The sequence below is a fragment of the Dermacentor variabilis genome, chromosome 3 (genome assembly GCF_050947875.1).
Source record: "Dermacentor variabilis isolate Ectoservices chromosome 3, ASM5094787v1, whole genome shotgun sequence".
In the NCBI taxonomy this organism is placed as follows: Eukaryota; Metazoa; Arthropoda; class Arachnida; order Ixodida; family Ixodidae; genus Dermacentor; species Dermacentor variabilis.
Window position 1 is genome coordinate 173,814,613 of NC_134570.1, and position 23,766 is coordinate 173,838,378.

At 48.0% G+C, this 23,766-nt stretch overlaps 1 protein-coding gene across 1 annotated transcript; it reads right to left on the reverse strand.

Moving 5' to 3' along the window:
- Positions 1-973: 973 nt before the first annotated feature.
- Positions 974-23,627, reverse strand: LOC142574915 (endothelin-converting enzyme 2-like). Its single transcript, XM_075683908.1, has 5 exons — positions 23,614-23,627; positions 22,863-23,085; positions 17,464-17,745; positions 16,899-17,261; positions 974-1,900 (listed from the first exon to the last, which is right to left on the reverse strand). The coding sequence occupies exons 1-5, from the start codon at positions 23,625-23,627 to the stop codon at positions 974-976; spliced, it is 1,809 nt and encodes a 602-aa protein (XP_075540023.1).
- Between the last annotated feature and the right edge of the window lie 139 nt (positions 23,628-23,766).

A 23,766-nucleotide genomic window follows, 5' to 3' on the forward strand; every position in this document is an offset into this window, starting at 1 on the left:
ATGCTTGCTTGCAACCTGTATTGCTTTATTACTCATGTAAGATTTCTTTAATATTGTTTTCTAATCTACCCGTTAAAATACACGGACGGAGTGGCAGTATGAATAAAACGATAGAAAATAAAGATAACAGTTCAATAATTGCCGCATATTTGCTATGGTTCGTTGGAAATTGCTGAAAGGCTCATACTAAGACAGCTAAACTTTCGCGTAATGATTTATCCCGCGCCTTGAAACAAAATTGTGTTACTGACATACATATCGATGGTCCCTCTTTATTTGTGAAGGAAAGGGGTAGAGCGCATTCCCGCGTTGCATGGGACAAGCACTTATTGTCGCAAAAGGTACCGTTCGCGCACCGCTTGTTGTTATAGTGGAAGCAGCCAGTTCGGGTCGATCCACGGCCCGAACATTAGAGTATCAACTTAATGTAACCTTGAGACTTAGCACACATGAAACTCAAATCACTTGAGCCACACAGAAAATGTTTCTTTTCATCCATCACCGGCATGTTCAGACGTGTCGTTTGATCTATGGTTTATAGAAACTATAATATTGCGTTGTGAAACAAAGAAAAAGTGAGTGATGAGACGCAAATAGCGCGTCGGTTACACGAATTAGACTAACACATCTGGGAATGTCTCACACAATGCTGTAGGACTAAAGACGGCAAGACGGAGCTTGTCAGTCAGTGGCACCAGGTGAAGCGTCGAACGAACAAAATGAGGACAACAAACTACAAGGAACTCGAAGTAAATCAGCAAGTTTCGATACATCGTTCGATGGCTCGTCACGCGAGCTTGCGCATAATACGCAGGTGCGCGGTAACTAAAAAAGGCGCCACATTTTGCGCAACAACACGACATGTCATTTGAGTGTCGTCGTAAGGGAACGGGAAAAGTTGCAGCCCACACGATGAGGATCACGTGGGCCGTTAGCGTGCCGCAGTGTGGCTACGACGCGCGGTCGAAAACCGTCAACTGTCGTCCTCGAAGAAGGTGCACTTGGCGCCCGGGTTCATCCGCGAGCCAACCGGACAGTGGAACGCGTTCGCGAACGCCGCGAAGTTCGCTAGTGGCACGTTGCAGGCGTGCGCGGCGTCGCCTGCTGCCTCCTGGGCTGCGCATAGCACGTGACAGTAGGTGAGGAAGAAGACCTGGTCGCCCGACAGCTGCCCGAGCAAGGCCAACTGCAGCCCCTCCGCCGTCTTGTTCTTTTCCGAGGCGTGCTTGTACGCGCGGTAGGCCGTCTCCACAGCCGGCACGTGCGGGAACAGGCTGAACACCGGACGGTTGCTCGAGGGTGTCGTGCCGTCGAGGACGCCTTGTCGCGTCCAATTATTCATGCACGATATTTTCCTCAAGTACCCGCTTGACACCTTGGGACCCCACCAGAGCCGGTGAGTACTCGTCGAGTCAACCGTGCTGCCGATGGGATCGAATGAGCGGGTCAACTCGCGGGCGGCGTAAGACCCGAGGCCGCCGTAGTTCATAGCGTCCGTGCCGTCTACGGTGAACATCGGGCGTTCGAGTGCGTCCAACGACACGCGCAAGATGTTTCTGTAGTATTCGTAGAACAACAGCTGCGCGCCTCCTTCGCCCATCCGCCGCCGGTAAACGTCCTCGTAGGCGTCGGTTGCCAGGAAGCCGCGCAGGACGGCGCTGGCCTCGAGGAAGCGCACGATGAAGCTCGACTCTGGGTTCTTGGGAGCGAACGCTTCGTACAGTGAGTGCCGTTTTCGCTCGTCGAAGAAGTCGTCCGTGGGGAAGACGTCGTGCGTCATCGAGTCCAGCTTGCGGACGGCCTCCTCCTTGGCGCCGTCGCCTGCCCAGCGGAGGCCACCGATGCTCTCCTTGGCCGTTGTTGTGAGCGTGGTGAACATGTCTTCTATATGGCCGCGAACCTGGAATGCAGAGGCGGGGCGTGCTAGTCTAGTAACACTTGTACACTGCCTGCTAGAGTCACCCGACTACGGTGCGTCACTCACAGTAGTGATTCGAGAAAACAACACCCATCGCAAAAATAAAAAAAAGATCGTGCATGGCCATCCTCCGGGCCGCGACAGGATATAACACTTGCATACGATTTCTTCACCCTTATTCCGCGCTTCGTCAGTGGTGCGAAAGGCCTGCCCTATGGGCAACCTGCACCGGTCAGGAGACGCTGCAATAGCTTGAGTGTGCAGCTGAAATAAGTTCCTATACAGCATCCGATAGGGAGGCCAGTAAACTAGTACGTTGTTTTGGATGATAACATACGCGCGTTTGTATGAACGTTTGATATTGCTCTATACGTCCAGCCAAGCTCTGGCCATACCCACGCGCATACATTCTATGCGCTCATACAATCTAGCACGCCGGTTCCCAGTCGAGCCAGAATCTGAACGCATGCACCTCAATATGAGTGGGAAATTGACGACGTGAAATTGTATCATGTCAGAAAAACGCATCTCTATCGCTTAGCTTAATCATCTGCGAATCAAACACCTTGCGAAAATTATAACGCTGCTAATGAAGTGTACTTAACGGCACTAAAAAATGCTAAAGACAATTGGTAATCCCATACATTACCCGAAATGCTTAAAACAGATGTCTGAAAGTTCTCGCGCGTCATTAACCCGTCTTCCGATAGCTCTATCACCTTGAGAAATGGGTCAGGTGACGTCATTTCAAGTGACGCTTGCCGTAGTCATTCTGAATGAATCAATTGCAAATAATTTTTTCCGTTTCATTCAACATTGATCCACCACACATAGAGCACTACAACTATCTTATTATGCAACCCATAGCTCTTCACTTTTCTGGTGTTGCTAAGTTCATTGATGATTTGCCTTTAAACTCAGCTCCCGGTTATGATAGTATTTACAGCGAAGTTTCGAAAAGCAGTTCTGTAATACTTGCTAATATTTTTCAACAACCAATAAACACTTGTACTTTGCCTGCTCAATAGAAATAGGGAAGGTGGTTCCGTTGCATAAGTCTAGTAATAAAAGCTCACCCCTGAATTAGCGCCCGATTTCGCTTACCAGCACCTGTAGCAAACTCTTTGAACATGTGATATTTACAAATCTCGTTAACTTGGCTCGCACTCCTTTTTCACCTCAGTTCAAGATGGTTTTTCGCAAAGCATTCTCATGTAAAATGCCACTAATATCAGATACACGCTGTACTTTAGATCGTGCTTCCTGTGCTGACTGTGTATTTTTAAACTTTAGCAAAGCGTTAGACACGGTTTGTCACAAGCTGCTGCTTCTAAAGCTGAGTCTTCCAAGCCTTGTCAATAACCTGCTGAAATGTATCCAGCGTTTCTTTACTAACAGTTATCAGTTTCTTACTACGAATACTTATGATTAATCATAGGCTGAGGTTCGCTCTGGTGTGCCTCAGGGATAAGTAATGGGGCCCCTACTTTTCCTGATTTATGTTAATGACCTACCTACTTCATTGACATCTCATATTCATTTGTTTGCTGATGACTGCGTGATATATCGTGAAATAATTGCTAATAAGGACTAATGCTCTTCAGTTTGACATGGACTACGTGATTGATTGGTATACAGCTTGACTAATGCAAATTAATATTAATAAATGTAAAGTTATGTGCGTGAACAGGAACACCAGTACCCTTCCTACTTACTCTCTGAACAAAATTCCTCTAGAACTCGTCAACTCGTACAAATACTTAGGAATTCATATAAATGCAAATCTAACCTGGAGCCTTCACGCTGAGTACATAATAAGTAAAGCTAATAGCATGCTTGGTTGCTTACGTCACCTGTTTTCCAAGACACCATCAGCATTAAAACTATTACCAGTGATTAGTGCGTCCTAAGTTAGGATACTGTTGCACAAAAAACGTATAGTTACGAATATCTACAAGCAAGGCGAGCAGCACAGGAGTCACAGCAGCCAATAAGGCGAGGAGCCACCTCTACGTCTTCTTCATCGATGCTGGCCTAATGCAACATACATTCTTTCTCGCGGCATTACCCCTTGGGCGGAAACACTCGCACCCTCCGTGTAGGCTGTAGAGTGCAGCATCAACGGAGGGGTATACGCCTTTAGCCGAGCAACATGAACTACATCAGTGTGGGCCGGCGTAGAAGGCAGCAGTGACTTTCCTAGTGCAGTCTCATGCGTGACATCGGTAACTTGGCGCAGAACGTGATAAGGACCGTGGTAACGTGGTAGAAGCTTCGCTGATAGAGCAACTCGTCGAGTTGGTGAACAGAGGAGCACTAAGGATCCTGGAACGTAATATACATCCTTATGACGACAGTTGTAACGCAACTTCGCTCATGCCTGCGACATCATAAGGCGGTCACGCGCGATATGATGTGCAGCATTCGCCCTTGCGATGGCATCTTGTGCGTACACCGATGATTGTTGTGGAGAAGATGGGGGTATTGCATCCATGGGGAGCGTCGGTTGACGCCCAAAAAGAAGATAAAACGGAAAACCTGCAGTAACGTGGCGTAACGTATTATAGGCGAATGTAACAAAGGGTAATTAATGTAATATCCCAATTGCGGTTGTCGGTGCCAACGTACATGGAGAACATGTCGGTTATGGTGCGATTCCGTCGTTCGGTGAGACCGTTTGTCTGAGGATGATAGGCGGTGGTGACCTTGTGTTTTGTGAAACATGAGCGGAGGAGGTCATCGATTACACGGGATAAGAAGTAAGCTCCGCGATCGTTGAGCAGCTGTCATGGAGCTCCGTGATGCAGAATCACATCGCGGAGAAGTAAGTCGCCAATATCGGTTACACGGCTGGTTGGAAGCGCACGTGTAATAGCGTAGCGCGTGGCACAGTCTGCCGCGACAGCGACCCATTTGTTCCCTGATACTGATGTAGGGAAAAGTCCGATGAGGTCGAGGTCGACGCGGAAGAACGGCTCTACTGGGACATCGATATGCTGAATAAGGCCGGCAGGAAACGTCTGTGGCCTCTTGCGTCGTTGACACACCTCGCAGCTGCCAACATACTTCTGCAGGAAGCGATAAAGCCCAGGCCAAAAGAAACGACGCCGCACACCATCACAAGTGCGCATTACACCCAGGTGACCTGCTGCGAGTTCGTCGTGAAGCTGCTGGAGGACAGTGGACCGCATACGGGAGGATACCACCAGCAAGTGCTCAGGGCCTTCGGAGTATGCATTGTGGCGGTATAAAGTTCTACTATGTAAGGTAAACATCCGAAGCAACTCTTCAGAAGCACCGGAGCTGAGACGGTTGATGATGGAACGTAACGCCGGATCACGCCGTTGTTCATCGCCGACATGAAGAAAGTCCGAGATAGAAAGAACACAAGCATCGGTGTCCAGGTTCAACGGATCAACGATCAACGGGCGGATCAACGGGATATCGGGACAGGCAGTCCGCGTCCTGATGTAATTGGTCAGACTTGTGCACGACGGAAAACGAACACTCTTGTAACAGCGAAGCCTAGCGTCCCATACGGCCTGTAAGATCTCTCAGCGAGGAAAGCCAGCAGAGCGAATGGGGGTCTGTCACTACCGTGAATTGACGGCCAAAGAGGTACGGCCGAAATTTGGAGATGGCAGAAACAAGGGCAAGGCATTCACGCTCGGTAAATTAATAATTGCTCTAGGGCAGATAGGCGGCTAATGTACGCTATGACGCAGTCAGGACCATGCTGATGCTGGGCAAGTACGGCTCCGATGCCGTATCCACTGGCGTCCATCCGAACTTCCGTAGGAGCAGAAGGGTCGAAGTGCGCCAACAGAGGAGAAGTGCTGAGAAGGCGTATGAGCACAGAAAATGCATGGGCTTCGCTACGGCCCCATGAGAAAGGCGTATATTTCATGAGAAGTTTAGTTAGTGGACGGGCAATGTAAGGGAATTTTTTGACAAAATGACGCAAGTAGGAACATAAGCCAATGAAGGAGCGTAGTCTTTGGTAGATGAAGGTACGGGGAAATTATTCACGGCGCGAATGTGTTGAGGGTCAGGTCGGATTTCTACGCAAGGTGTCCGAGCAGTGTTATTTCGCGGGACCAAAGGCGCACTTGGATGAATTGAGCTGAAGACCGGCGCTACGGAACACTTGGAGAATGTCCGACAGGCGCTGAGTATGGCTGGAAAATGAGGTTGAAAAAACAATAACGTCATCCTGGTAGCATAAGCAGGTCGACCATTTGAAGCTTCGAAGAAGCGAATCCATCATGCGCTCAAATGTGGCTGGCGCATTGCACAGATCGAAGGGAATAAGGTTAAATTGGTATAGCCCGTCAGGTGTTACAAATGCGGTCTTTTCGCGGTCCATGGGGTCCACGGCAACTTGCCAATAGTGACACCGCAGATCGATGGACGAAAAATAACTTGCTCCGTGGAGGCAGTCGAGGGCGTCATCTATAGTAGGCAACGGATATACGTCCTTCTTAGTGATCTTGTTTAGGTGTCTGTAATCGACACAGAAACGCCAGGTGCCGTATTTTTTCTTGACGAGCAGAACTGGAGATGCCCATGGGCTACTCGAGGGCTCTATAATGTCTTTTTCTGTCATCTTGTCGACTGCCTTTTGTATAATCACCCGTTCAGCAGCAGAAACGCGATACGGACGACGATGAATAGGGTTTGCGTCGCCGGTGTCGATTCGATGCATGACAACTGTTGTCTGACCTAGCGGGTGGTTGTCGAAGTCAAAAACATCCAGATACGACGCTAACAAACGGCAAAGTTCAGCAGCGTGTGCATGTAAAGGTCCGAATCGATCATTTTGGCGAATTCACTGGTGGGCAGGCTGATGGATCCTGCTGCGCTCGTAGGACGTAAAGGAGCTTCAGATGGTAGTGTGGAAATCTGACAGTCATTTAGGGATGACAACGTTGCAAGCGCGATTCCGGAAGGTAGAACTTGGGTGGATAAGCCGAAGTTGAGCACAGGGAGATAAGCTTCATTGTTGACAATTTCGACAACCGTGTGTAGTAGGGTCACATTGTGTGCCTAGGCAACGTCAATAATAGGGGATGCAACGTAATCCTTGTCAGCGACAGAAGGAGAGGGCGTCGAAACAACATAAGTGGTAGATTGAGGCGTCAGTCGCACAGTTACGTATGCCGAGCAGCAATAGTCTCGGGGTCAGAAGGGAGTTCCAGTTGAAGGACACCGGCGCCACAGTCTACAAGGCCTGAATGTGTGGATAAAACGTCAACGCCCAAGATCACGTCATATGGGCACTGCTGAAGCACAAGAAACAGAGCACTTGTCCGATGGCCAGATGTAGTGACAAGGGCAATACAAGTTCTAACAACGGTAGGTGTGCTTCCATCGGCGACTCTTACTTCACGTTGCATGACAGGTGTCAGGACTGTATTCAGCTTCTCACTAAGACTACCGCTCATCTCCGAGATTTGTGCACCGGTGTCAATAAGGGCCGTAACAGTAACACCGTCGACTTTGACTTCAAGCAAATTAGAGCGAGTAGGGACAGTAGGGCGAGGATTTCGAAGCCGGGTCAAGAATGCAGCGTCACCTCCGGGCGCTGCACTCGTTAGTTTTCCGGTGTGTAGTGTCCAGGGTTGGCAGGCGACGGGAAACGGTGGGCTTGCGGCGAGCGCGATCGGCAGTCACGCGGTGATAGTGACCTGCTATACACAGTGGCGCGAGTGTCGACTTGTCAGTCGGTAGAGCGCGCGACGATGTTGTACGGGTGTAGCCTTCAGGACGAGGGTTCTGAGTGCTCCAGCCAGTCGGCGACGTCCGACGGCTCCAGCAGTGCCGCGCATTATGCCCAACTACGAGCACGCGAAACGTATTGGGCGATCATCTGGCGTCCTCCGCTCAGCGGGATTGCGGTATCGCGAATAAAAGGGCTGGTCCCTCGGTGCGACTGGTGGAACTGATGGTGTGACTGGTGTAACTGGTGGAACGTGCACGGTGCAGACAGAGGAGAGTCCCAAATAAGCGACGTCCTGTCGAACCACGGCTTGAATCAAAGAAACTATAGGCTGGTTAGCAGTCGAGACATCGGGTACAAGAGGGGATGGTGACATTGCTTCTATTTCGCGACGAACGACACGTGTCAAACTGTCCGAAACAGGCGATTATAAAGACTGCGGCGGTTCTTCGCATGATGATGATGCGGCAGTATTGGGGAGCCTGGTGAGTTGCTGGACAATACGGCGAGATTTTGTTTGTTCGAATCGCCGACACTCTTTGACAATGGTATCCACGGTAGCACAGTTCCTGAATACCAATAGGTTGAATGCGTCATCGGCGATACCTTTGAGTATGTGCCCGATCTTGTCCGCTCCGGACATGTTACCATCAACTTTGCGGCAAAGCGCTACAATATCCTGAATATATTATGTCTGTGATTCAGTAGATGACTGGGCGCGCGAGAGCCAAGTTGTTTTTTAACGGCTAGCTGACGACCCAAGGACTTGCCGAACAAGTCGTCCAGTTCTTTGCATAGGTCCCAGCTGGTAAGATCGTGCTCATGCGTCTCGTACTAGACGCGTGCAGTTCCCTTAAGTAAAATACCACATTTGCCAGCATAAGGGTATCGTCGCACCTGTTTGCTGACACGCTCGTACCATGAAATCCAATCTTCAATGTCCACGTCATCTGTGCCACAGAAGGTGCCTGGATATTTTGGAAGCGATAAGATGACAGACGGTGGGGATGGCGGCGGCGCGGTGAGTCCCGGCGCGGCGGGTGCTTCAGTAGCCATCGCCGAGAGAACAACGCGGTGGCCACTTCGGAGTTCCGTGCTGTGATGGTAACAGGCAGCGCACCCGGCACTTCCACCACAAATTTTGCACAAAAACGTATATTTACAAATATTTACAAGTAAGGCGAGCAGCACAGGAGTTACAGCAGGCGAGGAGCCACCTCTACGTCTTCTTCATCGATGCTGGCCTAATGCGACAGACTTCTGTCTCGCGGCAATACGCTGCAGCTGTGTGAGACCCGTACCATGAAAGCCTTATTTGTTCACTCGAGCTTGTTCGAAATAATTCAGTCCGGTTCATAATTTGAAATTATAACCTTACCGCTAGCATAAAATCAATGAAAGACAATCTATCTCTTCCGTCACTTGCATCTCGTATAACAATAGCACGTTTGACACTGTTTCACAAATTTTATGACTATTCCTCCCTTTACAGTAACTTTATTTTTCAGACTCATTACTTCTGGAGTCGCATCGATCATCCCCTTAAGGTCAGGCTTTAAACAGGCAACACTAACACTTTCAGGCGATCTTTCTTTTCCCAGATCATCACGGCAGTGGAACCACATTCTCCACAAAATTGTCTGTATCGACGACAACAAACTCTTTCGTAAGGGATTAGCTAACATTGTATAATTAGAAATTATTAACATGTTATTTCCTATATATTCCATAATTGCAAACGACTAAGGACGACACTAGTGAACAGTAATTATCCAGATGCTATTTTGTTTACATTATCTGCCGTACTTGCAAACTATGCGGCAAGACATTACTTAACATTGTATGATTAGGAATTACTAATATGCTACATTGTTTATTTTTCGTAGGTCATTGCTATACTTCCCGTTTTTACCGCTCACCTCTGTAATGCCCTCGGGCCTTGAGGATAAAGAAAATTATATAAATAAATGAAATAAATAAATAAATAAATAAATAAATAAATAAATAAATAAATAAATAAATAAATAAATAAATGGGCTATGAAAATTGTTTCTACCACTCGCTGGGCTATGTGCTAAGGCGCGGCTGTTGGTGAGCGAAGTTTCAGCGCTGGTTGCCCATAGCAGAAGGATCGTGCGGCTGTAAGCGATGGATGATAAGACATGAATAGGTTCGGCTGAACGGAGTCGCTGTATTGTACTGGCCCAACATGAGCCCGATAGCCACGTCACCAACGTCACTCTGAAGGCTGCCACACTAGCACATGACAAGTTGGCAGGGAATGCCAGTCAGAGGCTGCAATTCGTAGCGATTCATTTCATTTTCCAGCATTTTTTACCTTAAATATTGGGTGGCACCTGCAGTGCACCAGTTGGCTAAAGCACATTTCCCAAGAGGTGCTTTGTAGACCAGCGGTGCAGCGAAGCTCGTTTCTGAAGCAACTTGCCGTTGTTTAATCTGCTGCTCACCATGCCAGCACACCCGGCACCGTGCTGGCGACGCATTTTACTGGAATAATTACGCTTGTTTTATTTAGTGCTCAATTTTGGAGAGGCACAGGTAGAAAAAAGAAAATATTGGGATGGTAATCACGTTGCTCTTGATTTTCTACCATACTATGGCGAAGGGGTAAAGAGAAGAAAAAAGGTCGCGGTTTCCCCAGTAAGGCCCATAATCGACTGCGATAGCAAATTAGTAGATAGCTGCACGAAATAAGGATAGTAGTTTTATCGGCCGTATAAGCTTGTGAACAATCACTTACTAAATTAACAAAGAGTGTGTCACGCACCCACAGGTAAACATGAACACATCTCACTCAATGACCGGCGAAACTACCTGTAAAACAGTGGAGTGAGGAATCGCTGCAGCAGCAGCGAGCAAATTCACCTTCGTGCATCTCACGCTTCGACAGAAACAAAACCTCCAAAGCACAGCTCATACGAAGCTACCGGCACAACGCGCACTCGGCAAACATCGCAGATCGCTTTGAACATGAGGCCCGCGCGGGCGCGCTTTGTAACGTCGCAGATCGCTTTCAAAGAATCCCCCCTTTCCCTCGTCTCACCCCCGTGCCTCGCGCGTGCGAGAGCAGGGCGCGCTTCCGCCCCACTTTCGTCACTCGCGCAAGCGAGATTGAGCCGCGTTCGCCGGCTCACCCTCGCAAGCTTTCACTCGCACATCCAGCATACGGCGCGCGGCGACGATTTTTCGCCCTTGGACTTTATACGGAACATCACGGCGACGGCTGAAGTGTGCCTGGAATGTCCATATAGTTGCTATCGGAATGAAATGTGCCAAGAGGTTGCCAGGTTGCGAAGTGTTGCGATGTTGCGCAGTTTTGTCCACTCCGCAATCAATGGTGGTCGTACATTCCCATAATCTTTTTACGTGAAACGTACGTATCTCTGTTCTATTAGGTTAAAGAGTGGCTTGGTAAAATCGCCTGTAGCGAAAACAGGTAACATTATGAGCGTGTGTATTCAACCGTAGTATCCACACGCCTTCCCTGGGCATCGTGTAGAGGGAAGACGCCATTACTCGATTATCTATGGGCCGTTTGCACAGATGGAGCGGTTGTCGCGCAATTCATGACGCAACGGGCGATAAATTTAGGCGCTCGCTCAGCGAAATGTCAGGGAGATTAGTTCTGGAGGCATTGGCTGGAGGCATTAGCTCGGCGGTGCGTTTTTCGAGCCGCGCGGCAGTGGTGGCGTTAGAGCGAGCGACCTCAGCCATAGTAAGTATAATTCATCAAATCAAACCTGTGCTCATCAGGAGTTATAAGGCGTACAAGTGTGCAACTTCTTGCAGAAAGTTGACGTTTGCACGGCAATGGCTCCCCTCGCGTTCGGCATGAAAGATCCAGAGTTAACGCGAAGAGACTTGGACAGCAAGATGAAAGGTTGCCGATTCCCACCCACCATTGTTGACCACGGTAGGCCCACCACCAATAGGTTTTCAAGATTAGACTATAGGACCCCAACCAGCTGTATCATAAGCTAAGCATGTACGCTTTGTAATGCGTCAATAAAATTTGGAGGACGTTTAAGCTTCGCCTTTAAGAGTGGAATGCGAGAGCATTCAAAGATCCCTGACTGCTTCTCACGCTTCTCAAGGCGAGCGGGCAAGCTTTCTGGCAGAAACGCGGCCTCGTGCGTGGTTCGCGGAGGAGAGCGCCACCTGTTGTTGCAAGGTAAACGAGCGCTCTATGAATGGTAGAAACGCTGGAAAATGGGTTTATGTTTGAGCTTCTGCGTAACATAATTACGTTTTCTCGTATATTAAAATTACAATCCGACGCTATCGTGTCTGTAGGTTGTGTTTAGGTTGTAATTTACGATTTTTCTGACGCATCTCACTTTGAGGAACTTAATTATTTCAGTAAGGCCCTGGGCCACGTGGAGAGCCTGCATGGTTGTAGTTCGGAATGATTGTCCCACTAACTACGTCTGAAGCCGTGAAAAGCGTTGGTTCGCACTAGTTAGTAACCCATACTTAATACAGTTGAAGCGCAGAATTTCCGAAAACCACAAAGAGGCAGGAACGGGACTGGTGCTAACTTCCAACTAAGGTTTAATGCTGGATTTGAGTAAGTACAGACAGAAAGAACAGAAAAGACAAGAGAGAACATAACTAAGCATTTGTTCGTACCGTCTAACATGCGTGCGTTACTAAGCAATTGTCACCAACTGCCCTCAAGAAAAGTTATTTCTTTGGCAGAATAACAAAAGAGGCGCTTGGCTGACGGACTCATAAACATCACCACTCGTTACTGCAGCTTCCACGGTCTCGCGCGTGCCCCGATCTCTGTCGCTAAACAAGGATGCAGTGTTGTCAAAATATAGCTTGCACTTACGGTCTCGTCAGTGCAACGCCAGATGTCCTCGTCCTCCCTTTGTCACGTTCCTGCCATGTTCCCTTAACCGCTCGTTTAGGCATCGTTCCGTCTGCCTTGCGTATGTTTTGGAACATGATAGTGGTACCCGATAGACAACAGCACATGTGACGAATTATTTCTTGTGCTTTACTTTGCCCCCCCCCCCCCCCCTGAATTTCGCTTTTCACCGGCGATATCATTCTGCACAACATGGTCAATTTTTCCGGGGATGGCATGACGACTTTTACGCCTGCATTTTCCCCAATCTTCTTGAGACGATATGACGTCGTGGGTAGATATAGAATGACGGCCAGCTTTCGATCATACTTTTAATTTCCATGCACCTTATTAGACACGCGTACTTGCTTCTTCTTGTGCAGAAGAGCCTTAGCTGCCGCAACTGTCAAGGGTTTAGGATCACCTGCTGAAGCTGAGCGCTGTATTTGTATTTCGAAGCTTTCGTTTACACGATGCACGCATGACTTCTTAAGCCCATTATGCAGGCACACCTAAGCGATTACCCCTTTTACCACCTCTGCGTGAGCCGACAGAAACGGCAACAGAAACGCCTGTTGCCGTTTCTGTCGGCTCGCGCGAAGCTGGTGAGAAAGGTAGTTGCTCTGACATGCCTGCATAACTCCGTTTGTTTTCGCAAAGCACATTCTCTCACTGCGTGCCTCGCTCAGGTTCCCCGTCCACCATTTATGCGGTGGCTGCCATTTCTCTGGTACGCCTCCGTAAGGTTCACCCCGGCATCGATGAAGTTTAAAATCGAATTCAAGAACTTGTCGGTATCCTCACCCCAAGTCTCCACCCGCACTTCCAAAGGTACGACCTGTCCTTCCACAGGCCAAGCTGGAAGCTCATTATGGCCAGCTCCGTTGACGCAAGGCGACCTACGTTGATGTACCGCCTGGCGCGGGGCTGTCTGCCGGTGAGCTACAGACCCTTCGCAGCTATCCCGACTCGAGGGATGTGCCCTTTTATTGGTGGTAGGGAGGATACGCTCCGCGTCTTTTAGCAGTGTTTGCTTCCCGCAGGTCTTCTTAAACAGATAGCTGCTTTAGCATTCCGGGCGTTCTGTTGCAGAAAGTTAGTTTTTGCACCCTTTGCAGAAGCAGGCGATCAGCCAGTTCCTGCTACTTCTTGTCGATTGCTGATACGAAGTTTGGTTAGCAGGCTGTAATACAGTTTTTGGTGGGCGGGCGCCGGGCCTTCACGAAGTGCCTGCGAAAGCACGAAAGGAGCTGCGGTTTCATCCCACCCGGGAACGGCATCACTGAGGCAAGGTTTCTCGAAGTGTGGGCGCGCCCTGCCATAATTTTACAGTGGAGCTGTTAGAACCTCGCTGGGTTTCTCTTAACGTCCGCAGCTTCCCGGAGCTGGGGGAGAGAGAGCTGAGAAAGAGTGAAAGCAGAGTATAAGAATAGCATCGGTGCCGCATAGCGACGCGGCGAGGGTGGGTGGAGCCTAGCGGGGGAGAAGGAGCGGCGAGGCGGAGACATAGGTGGTATGAAGTTATTGCTCTCCGATAGAAACTCGCGCGCTCGCTTCGGCGGTCCTCTTAGGGCACATTCACACCGGCGACTTGAGGAGGTCGCGCGACCATTTGCGACTCTCAATAAAAGTGACTGAAGGCGACTGATGTTCACACCGGCAAGCCCGGCTGAGCGCGACCCGCAAGTCGCGATCCCGGAGATTATCGTTCTCAGCGAGAACTCTCGGAATCTACGCGGAATTTGAACGCGACGCTGGAGGAGGCCGGATGTAGACACACGAAAGATCACTTCCGGTGCGCCGCTGATTGGTTTATCAGTTTTGCGACCGCGGTCGCGCGACTGAAAAATCGCGCAGAGAGCGACTGGCCCAAAATGGTCGCTTTTCAAGAAAGTCGACCGTTCGCGACCATTTGCGACTGGTCGCTTTGCGACCACTGTCAGTCGCCGGTGTGAATCAGCCCTTAGTCGAAGTGGAAAAAAATTATGCGTGGCTCTGCCATCGCAGACTCAAGATAGCAGCGGAGCTGGGGGAAGCGCAGCAAAAGTTAGACTGAGTGTGCGGTTTGGCACTACATTGCTGGCCTTCCCTCAGCTCCGCTGGTCTCTGGTGTCTGCGATAACAGAGCCACGCATAACTTTGTACCGAGTCAAGTGTTAGCTCTCCATTTATTTATGAAGTATGCGTCTAAGGTAGCTGGACTTGGCCGTGTGAACCAGTCGATCCACGTGTTTTTGTTCGCCTGAGTGGAACCCAGATCCAGAGCCGGCCCTTGCGCACCCTCGTGCAGTCGCGATGCACCGCGGACGGATTTGCTGGTGTCCATGTTTGTTTGCCTTGACCTCTTTTGTGTTAAGGCAATCCGAGGGTCTATCGTGCTTGAGTCCCGCAAGACCAACACGTCTGTTTTTGTGTTGAGTACAGTAGCTCAGTTCGAGCCGCTCCACAGCAGCCTCCTTGTCCGGGAAGGACCGTTGGCCCGAACGTGAGCCCCCGGCCCAGTCAAGCATGGTAGAGGGGGTTTGCCGCCATCAATGTACATAATGATGCTGGGTTGATGACTACATGTAAGCTCTGAGACGCGGCACCTCCGGGTGACAAGTTCCCTTTCCATCTCAGAACGCTAACGTATCACGTTAAAACGTGCTTTACGTTGGTGTCGTTGCATCGAAGGAAGTAGCCATTAGTCGATCATGAACGTGTCGCGTGCGAAAATAATAAATGACGCCATTGTCGCGGCATGCACTGCGTGCCCGCGCACCGCGCACAATGTGACTCGATTTTGCGCGGCCTGCCGCATCGAAACCGTGTCACCATTAATGTATTCCGCTTTTCTTGAGAGCAAACGGTGGCGAGCTCTCCTTCGGCAGCTGGTACACGTGACTACATCTCATTAGCTTTCCTGTCACTCCTCCATGGCCCTTTCTTCCTCTGTCCTGCCTTGCCTTTTCTCACATTTCTCATGTTACTTTTGCATGTTTGTTATTCGCCATCTGCACTGATCAAGCCAAGTATAGCGGGGCCTACCCCGCGCCAACCTCTATGAGGTTGCACTTAGTAGTAGTAGCAGGCCTGCTTCCCGCGATTCCTGTATCCTCACCCTTCAATTGACTTCGCTGTCTCGTGAATGACCACAGGCCTCTTCTGCTGGAGCCAACTGCTGCTCATCCCGATTATCTTTTAATAAACGCGCGGCATCGCAGTAAACGCGCATCACTGCCGCTCCCCAGCATATTATCTATTACCGGAGATCGAAACTAGGCTCCTCATCGCTGCTGTACCCTGCCGCCCCAGTTTACTTCTCTTCCCACTCTACCCTGTCTTGGTTCATAGGCTTCAAATCCGAAATTGTTTCTTTTTTTTCATTAATTGACTTGTGTCACTATATTTCTTTTCGGTTCTCGGTATTGACAAACCCTTTTCGTTTATTTTATGAGTGATACCTGTGATACCTTTAATACCTGTTATACATTCATGGTGGTGCCGGCCTACCCGCAAATTTCTTTTTACTTTTTTTTGCAATGCAGAAAAAAACTAGGCAGTGGAGGTAGACGACGAGACCAGCCTGTAAGTATCCACATGGAGGAGCCAGGGTACAGCCCAACAGCGCAGTTGTGGTCTGTACATCCAGAGCAGGTTGTAGCGTTCGCCGAGTACCACAGATGCTATGAATTGGCTACGGCACGGTTGAAATCCATCTTCATCGACAACGAGTTGTGCATTACAGCGAAGCCGTTAGCCTCTACGTGGTCGGCACTTTTCGTGGCTGACCGTGAAAAAAATTATCATCAGCAGCAATGGCTCATTCCTCCCTAAGCAAGAAAAATTCAACGGCTTATTCCCTTCGTAATGGAGACGCTACAAGCACTCAGCAAAACGAAGCGAACAGCGCATACATTCATTAAAATCACGCATACGACGTACAGGACAGCGTACGTTGGTATAAATAACAAGCTCAAAACAAGCATCTGTCACCATCACCAATAGCTCATAGCCGCGTAAGGAAGCAAAACTGCGATGGGTCATACCCCCTTAAGGGAGAACCTACATGCGCTCAGAAAAGTGAAGTGTGCATACATTCATTGAAATCACCCATACAGCACAGAGAATAGCATACGTTTTGAAACAAGCATCCGAACCATAAATTAAGCATTGAATAGCCCCCTAAGCAGTTGTAGAGGTGGTTTTGCAACAGCTTCGGCGACATGCATTTTCGAATCACTTTTTTTTTCTGGTCACCCATTTATGTGCCCTAGAGCGCAAGTTTCACATAACCCTCTGCGGCTTTGTCGCTAATAACGCCAGCAAGACATTTCTTAAGCTCGGGCCTCGAAGGTACAGTTGTTAGTCATGGCGGAAACCCTAATAGCGTGAGTGCACTCCCTCACCTCGCTCGTGTATCGCGCTACCACATGCGGAGCCGCGAGCAGGAGTCCGAGGCGCGAGTCGACCAGCTGTTGGCAGGCCTCGGGTGCGTAAACGATGGCGCCGATGTCGGCGCTGCGATTGCCGAACACCCTGCGCGGCGATGCAGCCATGGCCCACAGGTACTTCTGCACCAGGATCCACGATATGGCGTCCAGGAGCTTTTCCGCCCTGTTTGCGTAGTCCTTCAGCAAGGTGTCAAGTTCCGTGAGCATCTGAAGGCTGTGCGCCACCATGAAGTCATCGCGGGTTAAGAGCACGTGGCCCGCCAGGTGCTTGTGCAGCAGCTGGAGCCACAGGTCAGAGGGCCGCAGTGACGGGGTCACCTTCACCGAAAAAGAGCCGAGGGAGAGGGTATACAGACTTTTCAAAGCAGGCCTATGTGGCACCTGAATAGCGCGTAGCGCAGCTTACAGAGCGCAAATTTCGGCAACGGCGTCGCTTGCGTTCCTTCCCAACAACAAGACGTGCGGCACGGTAAGTGCGCGATCGCTCTCAAACGGTCTCTCTTCTTCATCCAGCACTGACCTTCTCTAAATGAGACAGCCTGAAGCCCATCTGGATGCCGGAGACGCCCGCCAGGAGCACTTGCAGCAGTCGTTCCTCGGTGTCGAAAAGCTCGCGAAAGCTCCGGTCGTCTCCTCGGAAATGCTGTGCGCCGAGCAGCTCGAGCTGGTCGCCCAAGTAGTCTTCGTACACGTTCTGCCGCATCAGCTCCTCGCGCAAATGCTGCCAGGTAGCGTCCATATCACCGAGAGACAGTGCCAGCACAGTGATCGCGCTGGGGCTGGTGGCGGCGTACACGTGTACCTGCAAGGAGAGGCGTGCATAGCGGCATATGCAGCGATGTCCAGGTTACCAAGTGCGAAAGACAAAAACACGCAAGAAAATCGGCAGAGACCTCTTAAGACTGCTTACATGTGGGAACGCGAAAGCATAACACCGCTCTTAGAGCTCGCAACGTCATGAAGGCGCCCATGAACACACGCACTAGGCACCCCTTTAGTTCGCCGGAACAGCGCAGCCGCCTTGGCATCGGGGAAGCGTGCTTATCTCGCACCCGGAGACCTTGGTTCGATCCCTACCCTGACCCAAATGTACCAAATTTTGTTTTCAATGCCATTCATCTACTTTGCTTACAGGAACTCCCCTGAGAAATTTGGCGCTACTCCTAGCACTTATATGTTTTTACTCTTCGCGCTGTTGGCAATCTTTTATAGCATCTCCCGCGGTCACGGCGACACCGACGGATCTTGGCGTAATGCGGTACATACTTTTATCATGCGGGAGCATTATGTACCCCATTAATGCTCCCGCACGAAAAAAGTGTTCTGGAGCTATTATGTGAAAAATAGCAACTGCTGCATGGGTGAAAATATGCTTAGAAATTTCTGCCGGCAGGCTTAGATTTGTTCCACATGATTTTCAAGCGAGATTTAGTTTTACGACTCATATGAAGTGCTGCTGGTGGCCTCAATGGAGACCGTTTAGGTTACAATTTTATGGACTGCCACGAAGGCATGATAAAAAAAAAAAGCTTGTCAGAGTGACCCGGAAAGAACCGGTGAGAAATAGCACTTATGAAAAAGAACCTTTAGGAGGTCGGCTCCAGGTAAATTTATTGGTCCACGTGGCAAAATGACATTGCATATACCTGAAGTGAAACTCCCGGGATTACTTTTAAAGACAAATACACAATATATATATATATATATATATATATATATATATATATAGTAGGCAAAGAGGGATTCTTCAGGCTACCTTTCAAACGTAAAGAACTTGAGTGGTGCTACAAGGTAAACAGAACAAGTATTTAATTTCGACAGTTTCGATCGGTGGACCGATCTTCATCAGGGTTTACAAAAAAATGGCAGTTCGGCCCTGGTAGTGAAGACACCAGACCGGGTGCCCGGTCGTTCTTACATACATGGTTTGATGTATGTAAGAACGACCGGGCACCCGGTCTGGTGTCTTCACTACCAGGGCTGAACTGCCATTTTTTTGTAAACCCTGATGAAGATCGGTCCACCGATCGAAACTGTCGAAATTAAATACTTGTTCTGTTTACCTTGTAGCACCACTCAAGTTCTATATATATATATATATATATATATATATATATATATATATATATATATATATAGAGAGAGAGAGAGAGAGAGAGAAAGACAGAGGGAGAGAGACAGAGACAGAGAAGAGGAAAGACCTAACATATATAGTGGTACTAGAGACGTGGGGAATAGTACAATTGTAACAAAAGTGGTCGGTTCCTATGCAGGCTAACCACGTGATCTGGTTGAACCAGGAGGAGTGTGGATTGCGCCGCGCGCCGCCTGCTTGGCACTACGTGTTTACACGTGCGTGAGCGGCGTGAGAGCATCTTGAATAACGATAATAAAGTCTGCGGTTTTACTTGCCTAAACCACGATTTGATTATGAGGCACGCCCCGACGGGGGACTTGGGAATAATTTCAACCATCTGGGGTTCTTTAACGTCAGTGACTTACCAACTATTTTTCGGGTGGGGGCGGGGAGGGCAAACCACAACCTATCTGACCCGCCACCCTCTCTTTTACACACACACACACACACACACACACACACACACACACACACACACACACACACACACATATATATATATATATATATATATATATATATATATATATATATATATATATATATATATATATATATATATATATATATATATATGTTGTCACGTGGTGGTGACGTTGAAGAACACAGTAACAATACTGTGAACGACAAAAATAACTTTTATTGGGCGAACCTGTGCCCACAAAAGAGGCTACGCTTATAGCACGACGATAGCGGCGAACACGGTCGGCGATCGTCGAAAATCTGATCAGCGGGTCAAGCACGTCGGCTTTTATACAGCAATCGTCGAATGTTCCAGACTAATCGTTGGGACCCGCGTGCCTTCCACAAAGTTCTACACAATTCGCGTCACGCGATGAAATCACATAACACAAGGTTCGGCGACAACAGACAGTGGATAGAAGCATCGATAACTTTCCAGAAACTTCGGATAAATGCAGGCGCGTCCCGCGCTGTGCATAACATTTGTTAGGCGGCGAAACGTGGTCGCCCGCTAAAGATAAGTACACGTGTGAATATAGTCCTTCCGTCAACTTGAGATTTTATATAACTTCAAGGAAGAAATTCAAATACAAATAATTTTCCGGTTCCACATGGTTCACAATGTGTCATTGATAATGATGCCTATGTCTCTGAATAATTAAAAATAACTGGCCGATGCATTTACAAGCTCTCACTCTTAATGTAACGGTATATATATATATATATATATATATATATATACATATATATATATATATATATATATATATATATATATATATATATATATACCGTTACATTAAGAGTGAGAGCTTGTAAATGCAGCTGTCAGTTGTTTTAATTATTAACAGACATAGGCATCATTATCAATGACACATTGTGAACCATGTGGAACCGGAAAATTATTTGTATTTGAATTTCTTCCTTGAAGTTATATAAAATCTCAAGTTGACGGAAGGACAATAGGCAATCGGTGCCTTACAGAGGTCCCTGACACCTCACACGAGAAGCAGTGCAGCGTATATAAAAATGCACATTCGCTAGAAACAATTTTAATAATTAAACGAAGAATTGTACTAGGGGTTTAAGTCTATAGCAGAAGTTTAGCGCTAGTTAAAGCCGTAGTAGTCATTGCCGAGGTTATACACAATAGAATACAAATAACATAAAGAACTTTCAATATTCACCCCAAATACTGCAGGTGTGTGCGACCTTGCCCAATTACAGTGCAGTCTCCACCAAGGCTGTTTCTTTGGAGCAATTCCAATAATAGTTTCAGTTTGCTCTAACTATATCAGATATACTTGAATTAAAAAGTTGCTTGTATGGCTTTTCCCTTTGAGTCATTGTCCACATGTAAAGCTTTCCAGCACTTATTGTTGAGAATTCTTAAGAAAGCTAGTTACTCATCAACACACATGATACTTCGAAAGAACAATAACCATGCCCTAAGTTTTCCCACATATAGAAAAGATACATTGTTTAGTTCAACGAGCACACTGGAGAAACTGTCTACAAACCTAGTATGACGCCTGAAAATAAAGGGAAGGAATGAGGGTTTAGTACTTATCTGGAACACTTCCATTAAAGTCGGGAACGTGACAATTTGACAACGCATTACGTTTACATTGCTCCCTATTTTTGAATAATTTGAATTTGGTATCTTTTTTTCTCTTTCTTCAGGAATCTGGGAAATATTTTGAATAATGGCTGTATCGCACCTTAAAACACTTCAATGAGTAACTTTCTACAAAGGATATAATGAAGCTGCACAGAGTAAACATTTATCGCTCGTCACTCAGAACATGCTTCCTACTTCAACGAAAAATAAGCACCGTGCCTCGCCTAGTTTACCAAGAATGCCGGGAAAATAGCTAAATGCGATGCATAACGCATAAAAATTGAGAGAAAGAGGGTATTCAGTGACTATTTTCGAAGTAAGTAAATAACCTGCACAGTTCGAACTTTCGGTACACGTCACCAAAAGGTCGGCCCCATTTCCACAAAATGAGAAATTGCTGCTGTTCTTGCTCCTGCAATGAAACAAGTGCTAGTCTAACTCCTGTGTAGAAACTGCCTAAAATGAAATGGGCAGCTCCACAAGTGACACGTGCCATTAAAGAAATTCAAGTCGGCGCTATATTGGTATAGTAATGGCACTTCACGCTCGACAAGGGCGTTTTCGCCAACATTTAATTTCATTTTTATTCCTTAAAGACCCCGTGACGGGGTATTACATAAGGGGTGGGTTACACAGAAATAAGCAGAAACCACGCGTTAATCTATCGTGAAAGGTGATTGGTGACGGTTTCTATGAAGGTAGATAAATCTAGGATCAATCGTGATTACACAAAGAAATGTGGCTGCCAGACCTATAAGAGGTATTATTATTATTATTATTATTATTATTATTATTATTATTATTATTATTATTATTATTATTATTATTATTATTATTATTGTTGTTGTTATTTTGTGGTGATAGAAGACAGACTGCAACGCTATGTACACACTCTGGACATAGATTCAATAGTTCCTGTACTTGGTAATCCAGCGATTTCTTGCCGTGGCGCAGATAATCGTTGGGTGCACTTGATTATGACACTTTATCTGGACCATTCCTCTCGCATTTAGTTTAAAAAAAGCCAGCTGATATTGTTTTCAGCTGTGGTTACGGTGGTTCAAAAAAAAAAAAAAAACAACTGGGCATGATGCAAGCATTGCAAGCTGACATTTGTTATGGCAGAAATAATTAATTAATTTATTTATTTATTTATTTCAGAATACTGCAGGCCATTGCTTGGCCCAAGCAGGAATTTAATTAATGACCAGTGCCAGCGTTCTCCACAATCCAAACGTGTATGGCCCGTCGCAACGAGGTACCGAAGACAGTCTTCGCTACCCAAGCAGGAGATACGTACTAGAGAAATGCATTGTTACGTAGGCATTTTCCCAAAGAATAATTGAGCAGATCCAACCCACACCTTGAAATCTGTGAGAAGCGAAGCTTTCGGGAAGCGCCTCATCAAATGCTACAACTTTGACCATTTGCGTCTCTCGCGTAAAAGCAACGGATTGGCGTTGGCAACAAAGTAGTTGGCGATGGCACGACAGGAGCGCACGTGCGATTGTGGCCTAATGGATAGAGCATCGAGCTGCTCTGCTTGGGGGCAGTAGTGCGATCCCACCATCGAGTGCATGAGCGAACATGTTTTTTAAAGTAAGATCTATTCGTCAAGAGAGCGTCCAGCGGCCTCCGCCAAGAGAACGCGGAAGGGCTCGGAAAGAAAGCTCCGCTCTGCAAGCGAAGGTTCCCGCACCTTGAAGAGCACGTTGATGTTCCAGCGGATGGCCAGATCGAGCAGCACGTCGAGCGGGTGCGGCGGTTTCTCCCAGGTGGCACTGCCGGGCCACGGCAGTCGCAGGGACTTCTTCCAGGCCAGGAACTGCCGCACTTTGTGGCTGACGTTGCTCGGTCCGGAACTCAGGCAGGTGAAGTAAAAGCTGTTGGCTGTGCTCTCGAACTCCTTGCTGCTCGACTCCCTGATGCGAGGAGGAAGCAAAGTGACGCGCCGAAGCAATAAATTAGGCCGGATTGTCGAAGCCTCCTCGTTAGCAGCGTCCATGCATATAACAGCCGTTTGACGGATAAGTACTAAGGGAAGGCATTGCCACTTCCTGTTCGTGGCTTAATACCACTTATATTGAGGGACACTATAGTGAACTAACTTTAGACGCATAAAGGACTCGTTCAAAACTCTTCTTGCGATAATTTCGCAATAATAGGTTAATTATTAGAAGAGCAATTCAACGGCGAAGCTTCAATAAACAAAAAAACTTCCCCAACAGCACACCGCCGGCACGTCAGTGGGACGTCACAGATTTCAAAGTACCTCTCCTATTTGGACGTAGTGGGAGCTCGGCAGAATCAGCAGACTTTCAATCGCTCATCAATGTTCTTTTCTTGCGGGGAGGGGGGCGGGGGTGCAGGCTGTGCAACCACTCGGCTCAATGTCCGCTCCCACCCATTGGCGCTCACTCACATTGCTACTCACACCCATTCATACTTACCGGCGTTCACTCATGTTCTCACTGGCTTCCACTCAAAGTTACGATCGCCTACATCGCGCTCATACTCGTGTCAGGTCACTCAACGGCACTCATTCACGTTAATACTCTCGTCTACTCACACGCATGTGTACTCATTCCCGTTCAGAATAACGT